This window comes from Trachemys scripta, chromosome 1 (assembly GCF_013100865.1).
Source record: "Trachemys scripta elegans isolate TJP31775 chromosome 1, CAS_Tse_1.0, whole genome shotgun sequence".
Taxonomy (NCBI): Eukaryota; Metazoa; Chordata; order Testudines; family Emydidae; genus Trachemys; species Trachemys scripta.
Window position 1 is genome coordinate 81,341,472 of NC_048298.1, and position 20,364 is coordinate 81,361,835.

The 20,364-nt window shown below is 41.8% G+C and overlaps 1 protein-coding gene across 2 annotated transcripts; it reads right to left on the reverse strand.

Annotated features, from left to right (window-relative positions):
* Nucleotides 1-700: 700 nt before the first annotated feature.
* On the reverse strand, nt 701-19,853 carry LOC117878743 (leukotriene A-4 hydrolase-like). 2 transcript variants are annotated; one of them, XR_004646070.1, is made up of 8 exons: nt 19,353-19,853; nt 18,121-18,191; nt 17,890-18,001; nt 15,857-16,001; nt 15,665-15,768; nt 15,077-15,147; nt 12,802-12,897; nt 701-820 (listed from the first exon to the last, which is right to left on the reverse strand). XR_004646070.1 is itself a non-coding variant. In XM_034773175.1 (7 exons), the coding sequence occupies exons 1-7, from the start codon at nt 19,569-19,571 to the stop codon at nt 12,855-12,857; spliced, it is 765 nt and encodes a 254-aa protein (XP_034629066.1). In that variant the 5' UTR covers nt 19,572-19,853; the 3' UTR covers nt 12,602-12,854. The 2 variants fall into 2 exon arrangements, 1 of the variants encoding a protein (XP_034629066.1); XM_034773175.1 differs by lacking the exon at nt 701-820 and having other exon boundaries at nt 12,602-12,897.
* Between the last annotated feature and the right edge of the window lie 511 nt (nt 19,854-20,364).

Consider the following 20,364-nt stretch of genomic DNA (forward strand, 5'->3'; position numbering starts at 1 on the left):
TTTTACCTGCATTCTGCCATATATTTCATGCTCTAGCAGTCTTGGGTGATGACCCAGCACGTTGTTCATTTTAAGAACACTTTCACTGCAGATTTGACAAAACTCAAAGAAGGTACCATTCTTGAAGATCTATTTAAGCCAAATTATTGCCACAGTAGCAGAACACAAACTCAGGTAAATAATCAAGCATGTATGTTAACACGATTTGCAGAATTACAGTGCTGTTTTAGTAGTTTGCCATAGCTTTTTAAAGAAACTAAGCAGTCTGTCCTTGATCCACTTTCAAATCTTTGGCCACCCGCATTGCAGCCACTTGGTGCATGCGCGCTCTGTGCTGCATGAATGAGCTGACAGCTTGATCACAAGACTTCTCGAAGTTCTGGAGGTCCCTACAATATAAGTATGACTAAGAAACTAGTTTAAATATGGATTTTTACCTGGAAGTTTTATTCTTACATTGAAGATTATTGAAGATTATTCTTTATATTTGAGGGATAAGTTGAAGTTCCTATATTGTATCAAAAAAAATTTTTTTTTTACATAAAAGCCATAGAGATATTCGTTCAGAATGCTCTGGAAGCTCTATAGTAAGTCACTTTAGAAGGATGCGGATTAGATTTTTTTCCCTAAGAGATCTGCTCTAGTTCAAACAGGAACTAATTCAAGGAGTGTCCACAATAAAAAAGTGCATTTGTAATTCTGCAGGTGATTCTTACCTAAACAAGGGACAAGTAAACTTCAGCGGCCTTGTTCTGTAGCCATTTTTAGAGCCCAAGGAATGGCTTCTTCCCACTTGGCTTGGATGCAGAGGCATAACCATCTGAAAAATGTAGTTAAACATGAATGTCACCTCCAAGCTGGCTGCCCATTTTTGTTTGTAGCAGTTTTCAAATTCATGATCTCCCTCTACTAATATCCAATATAGTGTTCCCTAACTGCACCCTAAGAATGAAGGGGTCATGCTACCATACATGCAACATGACATTCAGATACTAAGTACTTGAAGTTCATAATGAAGTTGAACTGGGTTTCTGGGTTTCCCCACACTGGCTTGTGCAATTATTTCTCATATAATGATGTATTTATTTATATTATGGTAATACCCAGAGGCACTGATCGGGGCCCCATTATGCAGGATGCACAATGTATTTGGGGGTCATCACTACATATGAATAAGTGGCTATTTGAATAAGCTCATCTTTCTTTATAAACATAAAAATAAAGGAAAAGTAACAAAACTCAATATAATTATATGAGTTGGGAACTACAGTCTAAACTTAAACAATATAGGTTTTATCAATGGTAAGTAGCAAAAGATTACAGTACACTGAGATAACACATGAGAAACTTAACCATTAAAACACTTTGTGGCAAGCTTGTTACAATGACAAAATAGGCAATTTCACCAATTTTAAAAAATTGAATTATAATACCCTCTCAATAATAAATATGTGTCTGAGTTCCAACAACATTATTAGGGGGTACAGACATATTTAAAGGATGTATAAATACAAGATACAGAGGAATTAAGGGTGAGAGTTATAAACTAGAATTAATGGGATGAAAGGAGGTTTTTTCTCTGATACTTTTCCTAAATTTCAATTTTTATTTAGTTTACTTTAAAAGGAGAGTGTGACCCTTGTGGGGGAAGCCACATTTATAATTAAAGTGAATAAAGCATTAAGACTGTACTGCAGGGAACAGTCACATTGGAAGGGGAATAGACTAGATGACCTCGGTATTATCAAGGTGTTTCTGATTCTCAGATAGGCTTACATTTTCCCATTTCATCATTAATTAGTATGTAGGAATATTGTACGTGTAAAAATTACATTTACCAGAAATCATTACTATTTTGTGTGTGGCTTTTTACATTTTAGTAGAATGGAACTTCTCAGATTGTGTATAAGGTAGTATTTTCCCTTATCAAACACTTTTCATGAAGCAATTTCCATACTATTACTAACCTGAATGAATTGTTTACAGCATTGAAGTTATAAACTTCCTGCATTCGATTTACATGTGACACTGGAAGTGGTGCCTAAAAAGAGTTGCAAAGTTAGAAGGAAGAGGAAGAGGTATACTTCAATACCATGTTCTCTGAGAGGAGGCAAGACCTAGAAAGAAGACTTTCACTACAAGGGAGAGAATATTTAACAAAAAACTGATGGCTACTGATAAGTACTTGCACATTCACTCCCTTTGTTCCACTTCACCTAATTAAGGAAGGAGCAAGGGATAATATGGTAGTTACTAAGGCCTGGTCCACACTACAAACTTAGGTCAATGGAAGCCACCTTACGTAGACCTAATAACGTATGCGTGTATATAGGAGCAGGATTTTATAACTGTATTATGAAAATTAATGTATGATTTGATTTTATCCTGTCATCCACCCTTTTTGAATAGCAGAAAGGAATGACAGACCAGAACAATTCTTGTGACTGATTATGGTCGCTCTTTTGTTTTAGGATAAGTTATAATGGCTACTATGGTTTCCTATATGTATTACAAATTAGGCACTCTAATGAAATATACATTTCTTTGTTTTAAGGTTTAGAAAGTAAGAGACAGGATCTTGTATTGTGTCTAAGTTAAGGAGATTAGAGGAATGTTGAGGGCCTGAAGCCCCAATGTGAATTGTTTTAGTTATAAAATTTAGCAAGGCTTGATTTACAATGTATTCTGCTGAATATAAAATACTGCTTTCTGTATACTTTTGAAGGTTTCTGTAAAAGATTGTTTGTGTGAATGAGGAATGCATGCATCAGGAAAAGATAAGGTGCGAAAGCCATCACAAATGTCCAGATGATCAAGAAAAAGTGAGAGACTTGAAAAAACCAGGAGACAATCAAAAAACCTCCATTGTATCCGATGCTAAACATGTTAGCAGCATTGACGACCTCACAGGTAAGGCAGGCACCCCCAAAGGCGAGACAACAAATAGGAGATAACGATCAGAAGCCCGATAATAACCATCAAATTAACACCACTTAAGGACTAATGATTACAGGATGACATTGCAAAATGCATACACTCAAATGGGAATTTACAACTATAAAGCTGGGGTGTTTTGCCATGGAACTCTGGGTTCAATCCTGCAAAGTCTCGAAGCACCGGATCGCGACCGACAAGAGCCCAGCTCCTCACTTGTGCTCAATCTAACTGGCCATTACAACAGACTGATAACTATAAATATCAACTGGCAGGAGAGTGTGTGTGTGTGAATAAAAAGCATATGCTAACTGTTGTATTTTCAATAAATGCAGTGTTTTTGCCTTCTCCTCTATAAAGATCCCTTGTGCTTTGTATAGCACAACATTTTTGGTGGAGAATTGCGAAAGGGGGAAGAGTATATGCGCTGTAATTATTGACAATATTGCTAATTGATTGATCATTCAGGTGTGCACACCCCCGGGCAGTAAAAAGGGAACCAGGTATGGTTAATATTGTATTCACTGTTGGTATTTTATGAATTGAGAATTTGTTATGATTAAAGCTATACACACCCTCAGTCGTAGCAGGGCTGAGAGACAGGAGAGAGGGTTAGCATCCCTCTCTCCACCCCGCACTGCTGGGGGGAAATAACTGAAGGTAGGTATACCCCCGGTCGTAGAAGTGCCGGGCAATAGGGGGAGGATTAGAGTCTTCGCTCCGACCCGTCTGTTGGGAAAAAACTATAGGTGCATACACCCTTGGCCATAGCATGACTGAGCATAAGAGGAGAACTTAGGGTTTCTCGCTCTGCCCTTGGGAGGGGTTTTTATATTTGGTGTATGAACCCTTGGTGGTAGAAGGCCAAGCAATACAGAGGGAAGTTTAGCATCTCTCCAGCTGGCCCAGAGTGGGTTAAAATCATAAGCCCCGGCACTGGCATGGGCAAACATAAGATACAGATCTTGTTCTGTTAAACCAAACTCTGAAGGATATAGGAGTTTGGGTAGTGTAGTATTTTTTGTGAGTGATATTGTGATAATTTCACAATTTTGAAAGAAATGTTTAAGGAAAGGGACCAGGAAGGGTGGCGGCTAGTTAAGGAGCCCACCCCCCTTGCTAAATTGGTAGTGGAACAAAGCTTGTGCCCATGGAAAGGAACAGTTCATTGGAAAAAGCAGGATCGGGCCCAGACAAGCAGGCAAGCAAACAGATAGAGAAATTGAAAAACAGGTTGGAAGCCTTAAGGGCATAGTGGCAGGAGTAAAAAAAGCAGTAAGTGCAGGCATGAATCCCTGGGACAATACTTAAAATGGTGAAATCTGAATTGATCAAGGTGTCATTTTGGGAGATAAACAAGTGATTTAAGAAAAGACAGTGAAAAGTTAACTCTACAGAGTCTGGAAAGAATTAAGCAGTTAAATTTTGTGAAAATGTTAAAAAGGACCATGTTAAAGAGAAAAAGAATTCTTGGTTTCTTTGCAGCCATTCTGAAGGAAAAATGGGCCCTTTTCCAAAGGAATGTCTGTAAATAATCCAGGTAAAGAGACTATCTGATTGAAATCATTTGACTATGGACAATTTAGTCAAATTTGCTAAAAGAACACAAAGGGGGGTTCTACTGGAACTTAACTGCCCCAAATGTATGAAGGGAATGTAATCTATGTACAGCTATGTAAAAACAGAGCAGTGTAGAAGGGATGTTAAGGAAAAGAAAATGTGTATGTGTCTGTCTGTCTGTGGAAATATGTGAGGTTCTAAGGACCTAAACAAACCACCTCTGGTTTGTAAAACTCCTGTTTTGTAGGTTTAAGATAAATTGGTTTGTTTTTTAATAATGCCACTAAAAATCCATTTGACTCTTTAATTCAAAGTTGCAAAACTGACAGACCTTTTTGCCAGACACAGGTAATCAGTGTTGTTTGACTTTGGGATTTGGCATTTCACCCTTAAGGGGTAACTTGATTCTTTACAAAATTTAAAATGTTTTTAAATAAAGACCAAGTCGTGGCTGCAGCAAGGCAGTCAAAATCAGCAGAATAGGGAGAGATTCTGGAGGCTGGGAGGTCTGCTGCCACCACTGCGACTAGGAAACGTAGGATAGTGGTGGTTGGAGACTCTCTGCTGAGGGGGACGGAGGCACCCATCTGTCGCCCTGACATTTCATCTTGGGAGGTATGCTGCCTGCCGGGGGCCCGTATCCGAAATGTTCCGGAGGCATTGTCGAGGATTATCCAGCCCTCTGACTACTACCCCATGCTACTCATCCATGTGGGCACAAATGATACTGTGAGGTGTGACACTGAGTGGATCAAGAGTGACTACAGGGCTCTGGGAGTACGGGTGAAGGAGTTGGGAGCACAGGTGGTATTCTCTTCGATTTCTTCCTGTCAAAGGTAGGGGCCTGGGCAGAGACAGCTGCATCATGGAGGTGAATGCCTGGCTGCGAAGATGGTGTCGCCAGGAGAGCTTTGGCTTCCTCAACCACGGGATGCTATCTGAGGAAGGACTGCTAGGCAGAGATGGCGTTCACCTTTCGAGGAGAGGAAAGACCCTATTTGGACACAGACTGGCTAACCTACTGAGGAGGGCTTTAAACTAGGTTCGACAGGGAGAGGTGAACAAAGCCCACAGGTAAGTGGGGAACATGGAGACCTGGAAGCTGGGTCAGAAACAAGAGGGAGCGTGGGCTATAATGGCGGAGAGAAAGGAGGGTCAGGGCAAAACTGGGAGGCAAGATCAAATCAGGATCTTGGATGCCTATATACAAATGCAAGAAGTATGGGTAATAAGCAGGAAGAACTGGAAGTGCTAATAAATAAGTACAACTATGACATTGTTGGCATCACTGAAACTTGGTGGGATAATACACATGACTGGAATGTTGGTGTGGATGGCTACAGCTTGCTCAGGAAGGATAGACAGGGGGAAAAGGGAGGAGGTGTTGCCTTATATATTAAAAGTGTACACACTTGGACTGAGGTGGAGATGGACATAGGAGACGGAAGTGTTGAGAGTCTCTGGGTTAGGCTAAAAGGGGTAAAAAACAAGGGTGATGTCATGCTAGGAGTCTACTACAGGCCACCTAACCAGGTGGAAGAGGTGGATGAGACTTTTTTTAAACAACTAACAAAATCATCCAAAGCCCATGATTTGGTGATGATGGGGGACTTCAACTATCCAGATATATGTTGGGAAAATAACACAGCGGGACACAGACTATCCAATAAGTTCTTGGACTGCATTGCAGACAACTTTTTATTTCAGAAGGTTGAAAAAGCTACTGGGGGGAAGCAGGGGCAAGATTAGACAGGCAAAGGCACAAAATGAGCTCAAACTAGCTACAGGAATAAAAGGAAACAAGAAGACTTTTTATCAATACATTAGAAGCAAGAGGAAGACCAAGGACAGGGTAGGCCCACTGCTTAGTGAGGAGGGAGAAACAGTAACAGGAAACTTGGAAATTGCAGAGATGCTTAATGACTTCTTTGTTTCGGTCTTCACCGAGAAGTCTGAAGGAATGCCTAACATAGTGAATGCTAATGGAAAGGGGGTAGATAAAATAAAAAAAGAACAAGTTAAAAATCACTTAGAAAAGTTAGATGCCTGCAAGTCACCAGGGCCTGATGAAATGCATCCTAGAATACTCAAGGAGCTAATAGAGGAGGTATCTGAGCCTCTAGCTATTATCTTTGGAAAATCATGGGAGACGGGAGAGACTCCAGAAGACTGGAAAAGGGTAAATATAGTGCCCATCTATAAAAAGGGAAATAAAAACAACCCAGGAAACTACAGACCAGTTAGTTTAACTTCTGTGCCAGGGAAGATAATGGACCAAGTAATTAAGGAAATCATCTGCACACACTTGGAAGGTGGTAAGGTGATAGGGAATAGCCAGCATAGATTTGTAAAGAACAAATCGTGTCAAACCAATCTGATAGCTTTCTTTGATAGGATAACGAGTCTTGTGGATAAGGGAGAAGCGGTAGATGTGGCATACCTAGACTTTATGAAGGCATTTGATATGGTCTCGCATGATATTCTTATCAATAAACAAGGCAAATACAATTTAGATGGGGCTACTATAAGGTGGGTGCATAACTGGCTGGATAACCATACTCAGAGAGTAGTTAATAACGGTTCCCAATCCTGCTGGAAAGGTATAACAAGTGAGGTTTTGCAGGGGTCTGATTTGGGATAGGCTCTGTTCAATATGGGGGAGGGATAGCTCAGTGGTTTGAGCATTGGCCTGCTAAACCCAGGGTTGTGAGTTCAATCTTTGAGGGGGCCACTTAGGGATTTGGGGCAAAAATCAGTACTTGGTCCTGCTAGTGAAGGCAGGGGCCTGGACTTGATGACCTTTCAAGGTCCCTTCCAGTTCTAGGAGATGGGATATCTCCGTTAAAAAAATATATATATATATCTTCATCAACGACTTAGATATTGGCATAGAAAGTATGCTTATTAAGTTTGCAGATAATACCAAACTGGGAGGGATTACAACTGCTGTGGAGGACAGGGTCATAATTCAAAATGATCTGGACAAATTGGAGAAATGGTCTGAGTTAAACAGGATGAAGTTTAACAAAGACAAATGCAAAGTGCTCCACTTAGGAAGGAAAAATCAGTTTCACACATACAGAATGGGAAGAGACTGTCTAGGAAGGAGTACGGCAGAAAAGGATCTAGGGGTTATAGTGGACCACAAGCTAAATATGAGTCAACAGTGTGATGCTGTTGCAAAAAAAGCAAACATGATTCTGGGTTGCATTAACAAGTGTGTTGTGAGCAAGACACGAGAAGTCATTCTTCTGCTCTACTCTGCGCTGGTTAGGCCTCAGCTGGAGTACTGTGTCCAGTTCTGGGCACCGCATTTCAAGAAAGATGTGGAGAAATTGGAGAGGGTCCAGAGAAGAGCAACAAGAATGATTAAAGGTCTTGAGAACATGACCTATGAAGGAAGGCTGAAAGAATTGGGTTTGTTTAGTTTGGAAAAGAGAAGACTGAGATGGGACATGATAGCAGTTTTCAGGTATCTAAAAGGGTGTCATAAGGAGGAGGGAGAAAACTTGTTCACCTTAGCCTCTAAGGATAGAACAAGAAGCAATGGGCTTAAACTGCAGCAAGGGATGTTTAGGTTGGACATTAGGAAAAAGTTCCTAACTGTCAGGGTGGTTAAACACTGGAATAAATTGCCTAGGGAGGTTGTGGAATCTCCATCTCTGGAGATATTTAAGGATAGGTTAGATAAATGTCTATCAGGGATGGTCTACACAGTATTTGGTCCTGCCATGAGGGCAGGGGACTGGACTCGATGACCTCTCGAGGTCCCTTCCAGTCCTAGAATCTATGGATTATTTTTGTTTGTTTATTTGGTTGTTTTTTGTAACAAAATAGTAGATGAGAGCTGTAGTAAAAGAATAAGAAATTTAAAAAAACCAGTGCCCCTCTGAAGCAACAGCAGGGGTGAGGTGCACAAAACAAAAAGAAGCAATGTTAGAAACCTTAAGATGGCTCTGTGTAATCAGACTGTCACTTTGATAAGGGTACATGAAAACTCTGTAAGAACAAAAGAAACAGTTACACTTTATGTAAAAATTGATATGGCTAATGAAATTGATATGGCTAATGTTATAGAAGTTAAACTATAGAAGGAATGTGCATTTTTCCCAGGACATGTGCAGTGTATATTATAGAAGGGGTAAAAGAAATGCAAACAAAACATGCTACTTAATTAAAATCCTATTAGGGCTCCAAAGAAGCCACAATAGGTTGTGTTTTCTTTTTCAGATATCTGTGTGATTTGGAAGCAAGAGTTCAAAGTAATCAAAACTCTGGTAAAAGTGTCTGCTGATGGCTTTTGGATTCAAAGCCAAGTCTGCGTTGATGCAAGTTACCTAACTGATTAAGAAAGGTAATAAAAGTCATGGTATAACAAGATACCTGGTAATCGTCCATGGAGATCTCCAGGAAACTTTCCCAGAGGTACTCTGCAATCCTTTGCAGGTGGTTTCTGGGGAGGGCTGACTTATTGCTTTCACCATGGTAGGGCACTTTCCCTCACCACTCCAGTATGAATTCTGCTGGCATCATTGCAGTATACAGCATATAGCAGCATAAGGACCAGGTCTGTACCCAGTCGCTTGCAGCATCCGCTCCCTTGCCGCCTCTGTTACCGTCAGGAGACTGATATCACATACGGTCACCTAAGGCAGGGGTTCTCAACCTTTTTCTTTCTGTGGCCCCTACAACGTGCTATAAAAACTTCACGGCCCACTTGTGCCACAACAACTGTTTTTCTGCATATAAAAACTAGGGCCAGCACTAGAGGGTAGCAAGCAAGGCAATTGCCTGGGGCCCATGCCACAAGGCCCCCCACAAAGCTACGCTGCTCAAGCTTCGGCTTCAGCCCCAGATGGTGGGGCTCAGGGCCCCAGGCTTCAGCCCCATGTGGTGGGGCTTGGGGTTTCTGCCCTGAGCCCCAGCGAATCAAATGCTGTCCCTGCTTGGCAGACCCCCTGAAACCCGCTCACAGCCCCCTGGGGGCCCCAGACCCCTGGTTGAGAACCACTGACTTAGGGGAGACTGTGGAAGTTTTCATTACAAGCGCTCGCACCGCAAACAATAGTGCATGTGATTCCCCACCCCAGGTGATTTATAGGTCCCTCAACCACGATTTCCCTAACATGTCAGTTGTTTGGGTGGAAGGGATAAGCATTGACCTAAGAATCTTCACACCCAGTGCGACTGCTACCAGCAACATTGAGGGAAGGGGTTTCTGTGTTCTCTCATGGCTGCAACACCTTCCCTCCACTCCCCGAAGCCCCCTCAGACAAAGACTGCACTTTGGGAGGCTCAACGCTGGTCCCCAGTCTCCATGCACTACCCATGTTGTTAAGGGAAGGGGCCATTATCCACCTGCTCACCTATGCTCCTGACATGGGTTGCCCACAAGTTGCAGCACAAGGCTCGTTGCCCATGCCCCGGGCCATACTCACCATGGCTGGAACAGCAAAACGGTTCATTGAATAGCTAGGGATACTGATTATGTTCTGGCTTGCAGCTGAGTGGAAGAAGGAGAGTGATTTTTAAATAGCAACTTTGTACCAGACCCAGGATATGTGCTGACAATGGTTGCCTTGTGCTTTGCATGCCTTACAGTGGAAAGCTTGGCCTTTGGCTCATCCTCGACACTGGTGGAGAGGCTTTTCCAGATTAGACGATGGAAAAAAGAGAATGCATGATGACATGTTCAACAAGATAATGAACGCCTCTGGGACGCTGATACAGAACTCAGAGCTTGGAGGATTTCACTGTCCGAAAAACCGGACATGGAGAGCAGCCCAAGAGCATGAGCGTGCCACGAAGGATGAGATGAGAGACGAATCAGACATGTTGCGGTGTCTGGTTGAGCTTCAAGAGAAACAGTCTGAGGCTAGATTCCCTCTGTAGCCTCTGCAGAATGGCCTGCAAGCATCGCCCTGTTCTCAATCCCCCTCCCCGAAACGTTCCAGGAGGTTGGGGGTGGGGGAAGGGAGTGCAGTATTCCTTCCACTCAACACCAGGGAGAGTACAAAGAACAAAAGGTGGCCATCCAATGACCTTTGATGGACTATTGTGCTTTCACAGACTGGTTTTTCCCTCTCGCAATTTTATCACACCATTTGTCCAAGATTAATTCTTTTCCTGGTGTTTCAGTTTCTTTATGCTTGTGCAATAAAAGTCATTGTTTTGAGAATGAAATACTCTTTATTCTAAGCACTGAGGTTGGAGGGGAAGGGGAGGTACAAGGAAAGTGATGCAACAGAGGGGATGCTATGGGAAGGCACAATGTAGATAAGTGGCACACACTACTGTGGGCTCATTACTGAAACTGCGTTTTCAAAACCTTCCAGAAACGCAGTGTTCCTCAATATTGCCCTGGTATCTGGCTGCTCAAAATTAGCAGACAGCCTATCCACCTCCATGCCCCACCCCTGCAGAAACTTCTCTCCCTTTGTCTCACAGATATTATGGAGCACACAGCAGGCAGTGATAACAATGGGGATATTGCTTTCACTGAGGTCTAACCTAGTAAGCAAACTGTGCCAGCAATTCTTTAAACATCCAAAGGCACGTTCCACCGCCATTCTGCACTTGCTCAGCCTATTGTTGAACCAATCCTTACTGCTGTCCAGGTGGCCGATGTACGGCTTCATGAGCCATGGGAGCTAGGTATAGGCTGGGTCTCCCAGGATCACTATTGGCATTTCAACATCATCAGTAGTTATTTTGCAATCCGGAAAGAAAGTCCCTGTTTGCACCTTTCTGAACAGACCTGTATTCTTACAGATGCGCGTGTCATGCACCTTTCCTGACCATCCCACATTGAAGACTGTGAAATGCCCCCCGTGATCCACCAGCATTTGCAACACCATTGAAAAGTATCCCTTTCAGTTTATGTACTCTTTGGCAAGTTGGTCTGGTGCCAAGCTAGATGGCACACACATCACTCCACCACAGTTAGGGAATCCCATCGCAGAAAAACCATCCACTATGTCCTGAACATTGCCCAGAATCACTACTCTTCTTAGCAGAAGTTAATTAATGGCCCTATACACTTGGATCACAACAGCTCCCACGGTGGATTTACCAACTCCAAACTGATTCCCCCCAGACTGGTAGAAATCTGGCATTGCAAGCTTTCACACAGCGATCACCATTCACTTCTCCACTCTCAGAGTAGATCTCATTTTAGTGTTCCTGCGCTTCAGGGCTGGGGAAAACTCTGCACAAGATTCCTGGAAAGTGGCCTTCCACATTCAAAAGTTCTGCAGCCACTGCTCGTTATCCCATAACTGCATAATGATATGATCCCACCAGGCAGTGCTTTTTTCCCGGGACCAGAAATGGCGCTCTGTGTTCAGCTGCTGCACGACTACCAGCAACCACTCGGAATTGTTTCGTTCTATGGCTTGCAGCAGGGCTGCTTGAAGGACGTTACAATGTTCCACATGACGGCTCCTGTCTCAGCTCTGGAAATATTGCAGGATAAGGTGCGAGGTATTGTAATACTCACAACAAGAGCACCCAGCTGAGCGAGCTCCATGCTTCTCGGGCTATAGTGTACACATGGCTAAGCCAGCCTTTTGAAAAAAGGCATGAAAAAGTATGGGTTGTTTGCCATTGATATTAGGGAAGGGAGGAAGGAAACTGCATCACGGGAGGTCAAACTCATGTTCCCATTCCCCCCTGTGACAATATTTTGGTCCCATGAGGCATTGAAAGCCCTTCCCAAACCCCCCTGTGGCTAGTTGCACTGTGGGATAGCTACCCATGGTGCACTGCTCTCTGCATTGATGCAAGCACTGCCAGTGAGGACACACTTCACTGACATAATGAGCATGGTGTGGACACGCCCAACCGACTTAATTACTACAGTGGCTGGATGTCACCTTAAATTAAGTTGGCTTAACTTTGTAGTGTAGACATGCCCAAAGTCTGTGAAACTTTAGTACACCTCTAGTATCACTGAAGCACTCTAAACTAGGAGCCCCCTTTTGGTTACAATTTTATTCAAAGCTTAGTCACACAATACATAAAAGCTAAATTCAAACAAATCTAATCACTTATCAATTTTTGTTTATGCCTCCCTGATTGAAAATCTCCTGATGATGCTCATCCGGTGAAGAATCAAGACAGACTGGGTGTTGGAGGTCTCTTAGCCTCTTTCCCAAAGAACAGCAAATGTTTTTAAGTAGGATGAATAAGGATGTTCAAAAGTGTTGGGCAACATACATGCGGCCTCGTTTTACAAAATACATTTGTGCCTTTGGTTGCATTCTTAGGACGTCAAACTACTCCTAGCCTGCATTTGCCTGCATTTACCTCCAGTAGCAACAGTGTCAGGAACTCAATCAACTGATGGGATGACAAATCCTTTAGATCTGCTGAGCCGAATGAGCACAAATCACTTTCTTTGCCCTAAACAAGAAAGAAAAACAACAGTTTATAATTTGCTTTTTCTAGCAGAGACATCTGTCTGCTTTTGGTTTTGGACACTTGCATTTAATTTCAAGCAACTTTAGCTAAAAATACATAGGGTCCAAGATATGAGATTACAAAAAACAAACAACCCAGAAAGGGGAAAGCCGTGGGGCTTCTTGAGTGGTTTTTTGTTTTCACCATTTCATTTCCTATTAAAGATAATGTGATAAAGTTCAAGGTACGTTTAAGAGATTCTCATTAAAAAAAAAAAAATCAGAAGTTGAGTACAATTGCAATGTGTACTTTTTCATAAAAAGAATCTTTGGCAAGAGGAGAATTAGGTTGAAGCAAATGCGCAATAGGGCCAAAACACACAAAATTGGCAAAAATAAGAATGCGTACAGGGCCCATTACTAATTTTGTGCACTTTTTAGCAAAACTAAAAGCAAGTTACTATGAATGATCAATGATTTGTTGTAATTTTCTTTGCTTAGTTTTACCAAGGAGAACATACTGCCTGCTTTATAAAGTAGGGGCAGTGTTAGTATGATGGTATAATCAGTAATGGAGACTTACTTCCATATCAGTGCCTCTCAAAAAAATGTTTTGAAATTGCAATCCTAAGGCATAGGGCTAACTCAGTTTGCAAATTATCTGCATACACTAGATAGTTAGCTGTGTAAGTACTTAGTTTACACGTACAATGCAGTTTCTCGTTTCAAGAAGTTGCAGCACCTCTACAGACTCTTTTGGAAAGTTTCGCCTATGAAATAATGCAAAAATCCATGGCAACTTTTCCCTCACCAGACACATACTTTCTTTGGCCAGTGAGGAGGACACGTGCCTTCTCTCATTATACAGAACTAGCAACTAGTTTGTCATAGTTAAAAGATTTGTAAGACCTCTGCAGAGTTCTTTAACAACTCACTTTAATCCATCTTTGGCTCAAGGCAACACAAGCATTTGATAGTGTCATATCAAGATAAAGATGAAAAACAAAGGATTACATTTTAGAAATGTGAATAATTCCACGTGCATTTCCATGTAGCACAGACTGTGTAAAAATGGCAAGATGGCCTATAATTAGGCTTAGAAGGATCAGATTTTCATCAGTAAGTGTTGGTAAACATCGATTTCATCATACATACCACAAATCGATTGACAACAACTGAAATTTATAGATAGGCAAAGAAAGAAAAATGTTGCTTAAGAACTTATTAGAGTCAAAACCCAGAGAATTAGATTTTTGAATTAGGCTTGTTATAAATGGACTAGCAAATAAATAGTAAATCCAGGTATTTGTTGATTTAAGGATATTTACTTTGTGCATTTTGACATGTGCGGTTGACAATTTGTGTTTAACAGTTTATAAGCCTTTAACTTTTTGAATCTCAATGTCTGTTATTAAATAACTGCCTGATCCACTCACCCCATAATTTCCCACAACTGTGAAAAAATATAAACCGATAAAAATTGAAAAAGCTTAAAACTCAATTTCCAACAACTGTTAAAATGTAAAATAGATAATCTAAAAACAAACATCAATATTATCTGTTGACGTTATAAAAAATAAAAATTTAATTCTGCCAACCCTATCTATATCATAGGTGTGCACGTCCCATCGCAATTTGGAACACCTGCACAATGAGAGTCAGCACAGAAATGCATTTCCAGGCTCTCCTTTTTCACAGTAACTCCACTCTTCATGGTATTTGTGACTTGTATTGTGAATATAGCCCCGTACACTACTGATCGCAGGGGGATCAATATCTTGAAGTCAACCACAGAATGCAAACACATTCAGAAGCTGTACGCTCTCCAGCTGATTGGACAGGGTTTATTTATTTATTTATTTATTTATTATCTTGCAGAGATTTCCACTGGGGAAATCACGCTTTGAAATTTTTCCATTTTCTGTGACAATTTACCATAAAAACAAAAACAAAACAAAAAAACAGGTCAGGTTTCCCTCAACATTTCTCATTTTCGAAAAGTATCAGAATTCATAATTTTCCCCACCCAGACACACACAACTTCTACAAATCCTTATTTTCTGATTTTAAAAGGTGGAAGATTTCTGACCAGTTCTAGTAAATGTTTTTCAAAATAGTTACTTGATGTTTGGGAATAACGCAAGAATTTGGGGAACAAAGACAAGAGAATAGAGCATACTCACGTTGGTTTTACTGGTGGCATGCCAGGGGTGTGCATCCATGCATTCCAGTCAACTTTGTTGAGAACATCCACCTACAAACAACACAGATCCTTAATCAGTTTACCATCTAAGCATTAGAGGGGGGGAAAAGAGTTTGCAATTTGAAAGTTAGTTTAAATCTTTAGTTTTGGTTTGTAAGACCAGCTTGATCTAAAGTGCTGATTCCTATGTAGTTTACTTTTGAATAACTGGTTTCAGAGTAGCAGCCGTGTTAGTCTGTATCCGCAAAAAGAACAGGAGTACTTGTGGCACCTTAGAGACTAACAAATTTATTAGAGCATAACTGTATTTCGAACAAGTGCACCGTAACCCAAACCCATGTTTGTAAGATTTTATGCTACATCTTTACATATTTTCTATATAGGAATGAGGGAGAAGATGTATGGAAGCCAAACATCTTTAAGAGAGGGAGTAATATTTTATTTATCAACCTATTTTACTCTGACCATATGGAGTATCTTCAGCTTCCTGAGCTATGCCACAAGTAGAATACATTCTGCCAGTTTCACACAATTGTAGGATCTCAATTAGCCTGAAGCACCATCCAACCTTATCCTTGAAGTAGGAATACAAGAACTTCTTCCAATCTTCAGTCACAGCACTCTTATAGGCAAACTGCTGAATATAAGCCTTCAAGAAGCCAATGAAGACATCTAAGTTAAAAAAAATGTATCAATCAACAAAGCCAATGTTTGAAAGCAATATAAAAATCCTATTTAAAATAGAACTATTAATGCACACCTGGTCCTCCAAGAAGCTGTTCAAGGTGGAAAAGCAAAGCAAAGCCTTTCTCATATGGAACAGAAGAATGTGCAACATCAGGGTCTACTTCATTCAGCTTAGGGATCAGGTTAGTGAAAGGGCTTGTGTCTCCAAGCGTATTTATCTGTAACAATATTATATACAAACTCACCCAGAAAGGCTCCACAATTTGCACTGGTTTGCAGCCATCTTATACAGTTATCGTCCATCCAAGACCAAGATTACTAGGCTCTAGCTAGTAGCTACTAGCTCTGCACATGGCTCTAGCTCATCCCCCTTGCTGAAGTCCCCAAATTAGTACACACTACTAGTCCAACTTAGGGCTGGTCTATACTACAAAGGCTCAAAGCCCCCTAGTGAAGACTCAGCTTATATCAGTTAAAAAAAGAGTCCTTTTGCCAGTACAGCTAAACCACCTCCCCAAACATCATATGCTAAACTATCTGCATCCACATGAAAGATTTTGCCTGCATAGCTGTGTTGTTAGTTGGGAGTGAAATATTAACATTCTTAACTGACATAGCTATGCTGGCGTTTTGATCATGCTCCCATGTTTTGTTTGTTCCCATTAGTGCCATTGATCCCATTAAAGGATGAGTTGCCATGGCAACAGCCTCTTTCCCCATACTGAAATCATAGACACAGTTTTTTTGTTGCTTTTGTTTTTTTAAAGAATAAATAACCACCACCATAAGTTACCACTGGCAGGATGAACAACAAAACTATCCTAAAGGAGTGAGACATTTTTCTTGGCAGGCTTTGGGGGAAGGGGAAAAATAGACAATTTTTTAAAAGTTAAGCCAGAGGCAAAACCTTTGAAAAGGCAACTACCATGACTGCTTAAATGAATTAGCAGTGTGATGGGCACGATAGCAAATGCATTGCAGTAGGAGTTTCAGCCCTTTGTACCTGAGCTCTCAAGTGGACACGGTTTTGTGGGAAATTCCACATTTCAGCTAAATCATGCTCCTTGTTCCACTACACTACCAACCTAAGGAATTATTATTCAAATAGGAGACCATTTCCCCCACAAAATACCTTTTAACACAGGGAAAGATGCACTGAGATTGGGGGGAGGGTCAGGAGTCCATGAGTTCTAGCCTCAGCTCTACCGACTGCTTCTATTTCTGTGCAAGTCACAGCCCTTATTACTGAGCAAGGCCTCACACCCAACCCCAGAGTAAAGTGAAGAATTTCCCCCTCCCAATATTTTACAAATAAAGTTAACACAGGTTGCAACAATCAACAAAGCTGGAAATAGAACCCAAGTCTCTAATATGGAAGAGACAGACTACTCTGCTCAGCCACACTCGTTTCAGATAGATTGTCTGAAAGGTGCTTAGCTACCTCATTGCTAACCACTAGACTGAAATCTCCTCCTAGAGACAGAAACTGAGTATCAGGATTCCTGACCTTCAACACTCAGTTTGGTACAGTGTGGAACACCTAGGCTTTGTTGTGTATTTCAATTCTCTCTCAGACATTTCAATTGCTTATATCACACTCTGGAACGTCTGAAGCTTGAGAAGGGTGGCCTTGGCTATGGCTATCACAAAAAGGCAACTTTTAGCTGCTCACTGGTTCGCTAATTGCTTTGAAGGGTTTTTAAAGCATACACTCTTGCAGTATGTCCTGTACAATAAAGGTCTGCTGTTATTCACTAGGGAATGCAATATTCAGAAGTAGTTTGAGACGAAATTCAGCCTTTCAGAAGATCCTGCGATCCAAGATCCCTGAGACTTAGGGTCTTCAACTGTCTTAGGCATTTATGAAAATATTACTATTATCTGTAATTCAGCTGCATCATGTTTATATTGAGCAACATACCTTCATAGGTCCATAAACAAACCCAACAAAACAGAAATTCTCAGATACCAATGGAAAGGTTTTAAGAAGCATTACTATTATAGTTTTCTATTCCGTATTTCAGGGAAACGTGTTAAGAAAACTTGAATTTGACGAGTTACGTTAAAACATAAACATACAATAAACTTCTACCAAAACTAGTTTACCGTATTTTGCAATTCTCTCCAGCCTCCCAAAGCTTGGAAGTGCCTGAACGGTTCACCAAACAGCCGTCCACCAATTCTACGTTCCAAGTAAACAGTGTGTCCTTCCTTTAGCCTAGAGAATTATCAAGAATAATTCTTGATAACTCATGTGAGAAGGCAAAATATTTCCTCAGAACTTTTGTAGTGTAGAGAAGAGCCAATTTTTCTTAACGCACACACTATTACACCTACCAAGAATGCTCCCATGTTTTGTTTGTTACCAAGTTTCCTGTCCAGCTATGACAGATTTCATGAGCAATAACCTAAAAAATATAAAGCCACACCAGTAGTAGTTATCAAATCCCAACTGGAAGGAAAGGGAGGAGGAGCAGCAGCTGGAATCACAATGGGCTAACAATTATATTTTCAAAGCAGATTTCCATTAATTGTAGGGGTCAGTAAACCTCTGGATATTAGATTCACTCAGATGTGGCAATATCCCACACCACACAGCCTGTGAAAATGTGATTTTCAAATTGTGGTCTATGGACAACAGAGCCTTCGTTGGTGGGCAGCACTGATCTGGCTGGTCACATAGTGCCAGCTCTTCTTGTTTCTAACTGCTAAGTCACATTAAAAGACAACTACAAACACATTAAATACTTTCCTAACATTACTTTTCCAGATAAGTAACTGCTGTAGTGCAGGGATGTTATGGCATTACAAACGGGAGGAGATATGATCCATATGATCATGAATAGCATGGGAAAGCATAGGAGACACTAAAAACGTGATCCACATTGAAAATTTGGCATTACAATCCTTCATTTTAGGGACTATCTTCCTCTACCAGAAAAAAATAATAATTAGATTAAATGAATCCAGACTCCTCTCTCCAGACAAATATTAAAATATAACTAGGACAAGCACTGAAGTATAATTTCCACTTTTAAAAAATTATGAACAATTTATTGCAACCAGTTTTAGTTGCTAGATACGAAAGGAACAGGTGACCAATAAATACCATGGACATAGGACCCTGAAAAATCCCACCGTTTTCTCCAGGATCCATTTAGTTACTTTTTTAACATGGCTTTACCAGTGGCTAGGCTATTCCCAACTCAAATAGTCTTTGTGGGATTTATTTAGAAAAAACGGTTACCTACCTTTTCGTAACTGTTGTTCTTCGAGATGTGTTGTTCACATCCATTCCACATTAGGTGTGTGTGCGTGGCGTGCACGAGCATCAGAAAGTTTTCCCTTAGCAGTACCCGTCGGGCCGGCGGGGCCCCCGCCTGAGTGGCGCCACTGCGCCATGCATATATACCCCCGCTGGCCTGACCCCCTCCAGTTCCTTCTTGCCGGCAACTCTGACAGAGGGGTAGGAGGACGGGTGGTGGAATGGACGAAAAGGTAGGTAATCATTTTTTCTTCTTCAAGTGCTTGTTCACGTCCATTCCACATTAGGTGAATCACAAGCTTACCTTCGGAGGAGGGTAGGAGTCATGGAGCAATTGATCGGAGGACCGCCTCTCGGGCCTGTTGGTTGACCGCGTAGTGGGTCGTAAAGGTATGCACCGACAACCAGGTGGCTGCTCTGCAGATCTCCTGGACCGGGACCTGTGCCTGGAAAGCCCCTGAAGCTGCTTGCGCCCTGGTCTAGTAGGCCGTGACTGCTGGGGCCGGAACACCTGCGAGGTCATAACACGCCTGAATGCAGTCTGTAATCCAGGAGGAGATTCGCTGCGCCAACACCAGGAGGCCTCTCATCCTTTCCGCCACGGCCATGAACAGCTGTGTGGATTTACAAAAGGGCTTGGTGCGCTCCAAGTAGAACGCCAACGCTTGGCGGACATCCAGGGAGTGCAGACTGCAGTGACTCGGGTCCGCATATGGTTTGGGAAAAAACATCGGCAGACAAATGCCCTGGCCTAGATGGAATTGTGAGATCATCTTTGGAAGGAACTTGGGTGTGGGCGGAGCTGCACCTTGTCTTTATGAAATACACCTCTATCCTGATATAACGCTGTCCTCGGGAGCCAAAAAATCTTAGCGCGTTATAGGTGAAACCGCGTTATACTGAACTTGCTTTGATCTGCCGGAGTGTGCAGCCCCACCCTCCGGAGCACTGCTTTACCGCGTTCTATCCGAATTCGTGTTATATCGGGTCGCGTTATATCGGGGTAGAGGTGTACTGTATATGGTGGCTCCGAGGCGAGTGCCCTCAGCTCAGATACCCTTCTGGCCGAGGTAATGGCCACCAGGAATGCCACCTTCCAGGAAAGGTGGAGGAGGGAGTAGGTAGCAAGGGGCTCGAAGGGGGCCCCATGACCTTAGAAAGGACTACGTTGAGATTTGTGAAAGTGAAATGAATTATATTAAAGAAATAGAATGAATTAAAGAATGCTGTATGTACCTTTAAGTAGAAATGAGAAATGCTGCAAGCCAGGGGGGCAGGAAAGCAGACATTAACTGCTTAACTTGCCACTTAAGGGC

Excerpts from the sequence above, each read along its gene's own strand:
- LOC117878743 (XM_034773175.1), bottom strand. The coding sequence starts at position 19,571 with ATGACCTCGCAGGTGTTCCGGCCCCAGCAGTCACGGCCTACTAGACCA. Across the intron at positions 18,002-18,120 it reads AAAACATGGGAGCATTCTTG|GCTAAAGGAAGGACACACTG; the intron begins GTAGGTGTAATA and ends ATAATTCTCTAG. Across the intron at positions 12,898-15,076 it reads ATGCCACCAGTAAAACCAAC|GGCAAAGAAAGTGATTTGTG; the intron begins GTGAGTATGCTC and ends TTTCTTGTTTAG.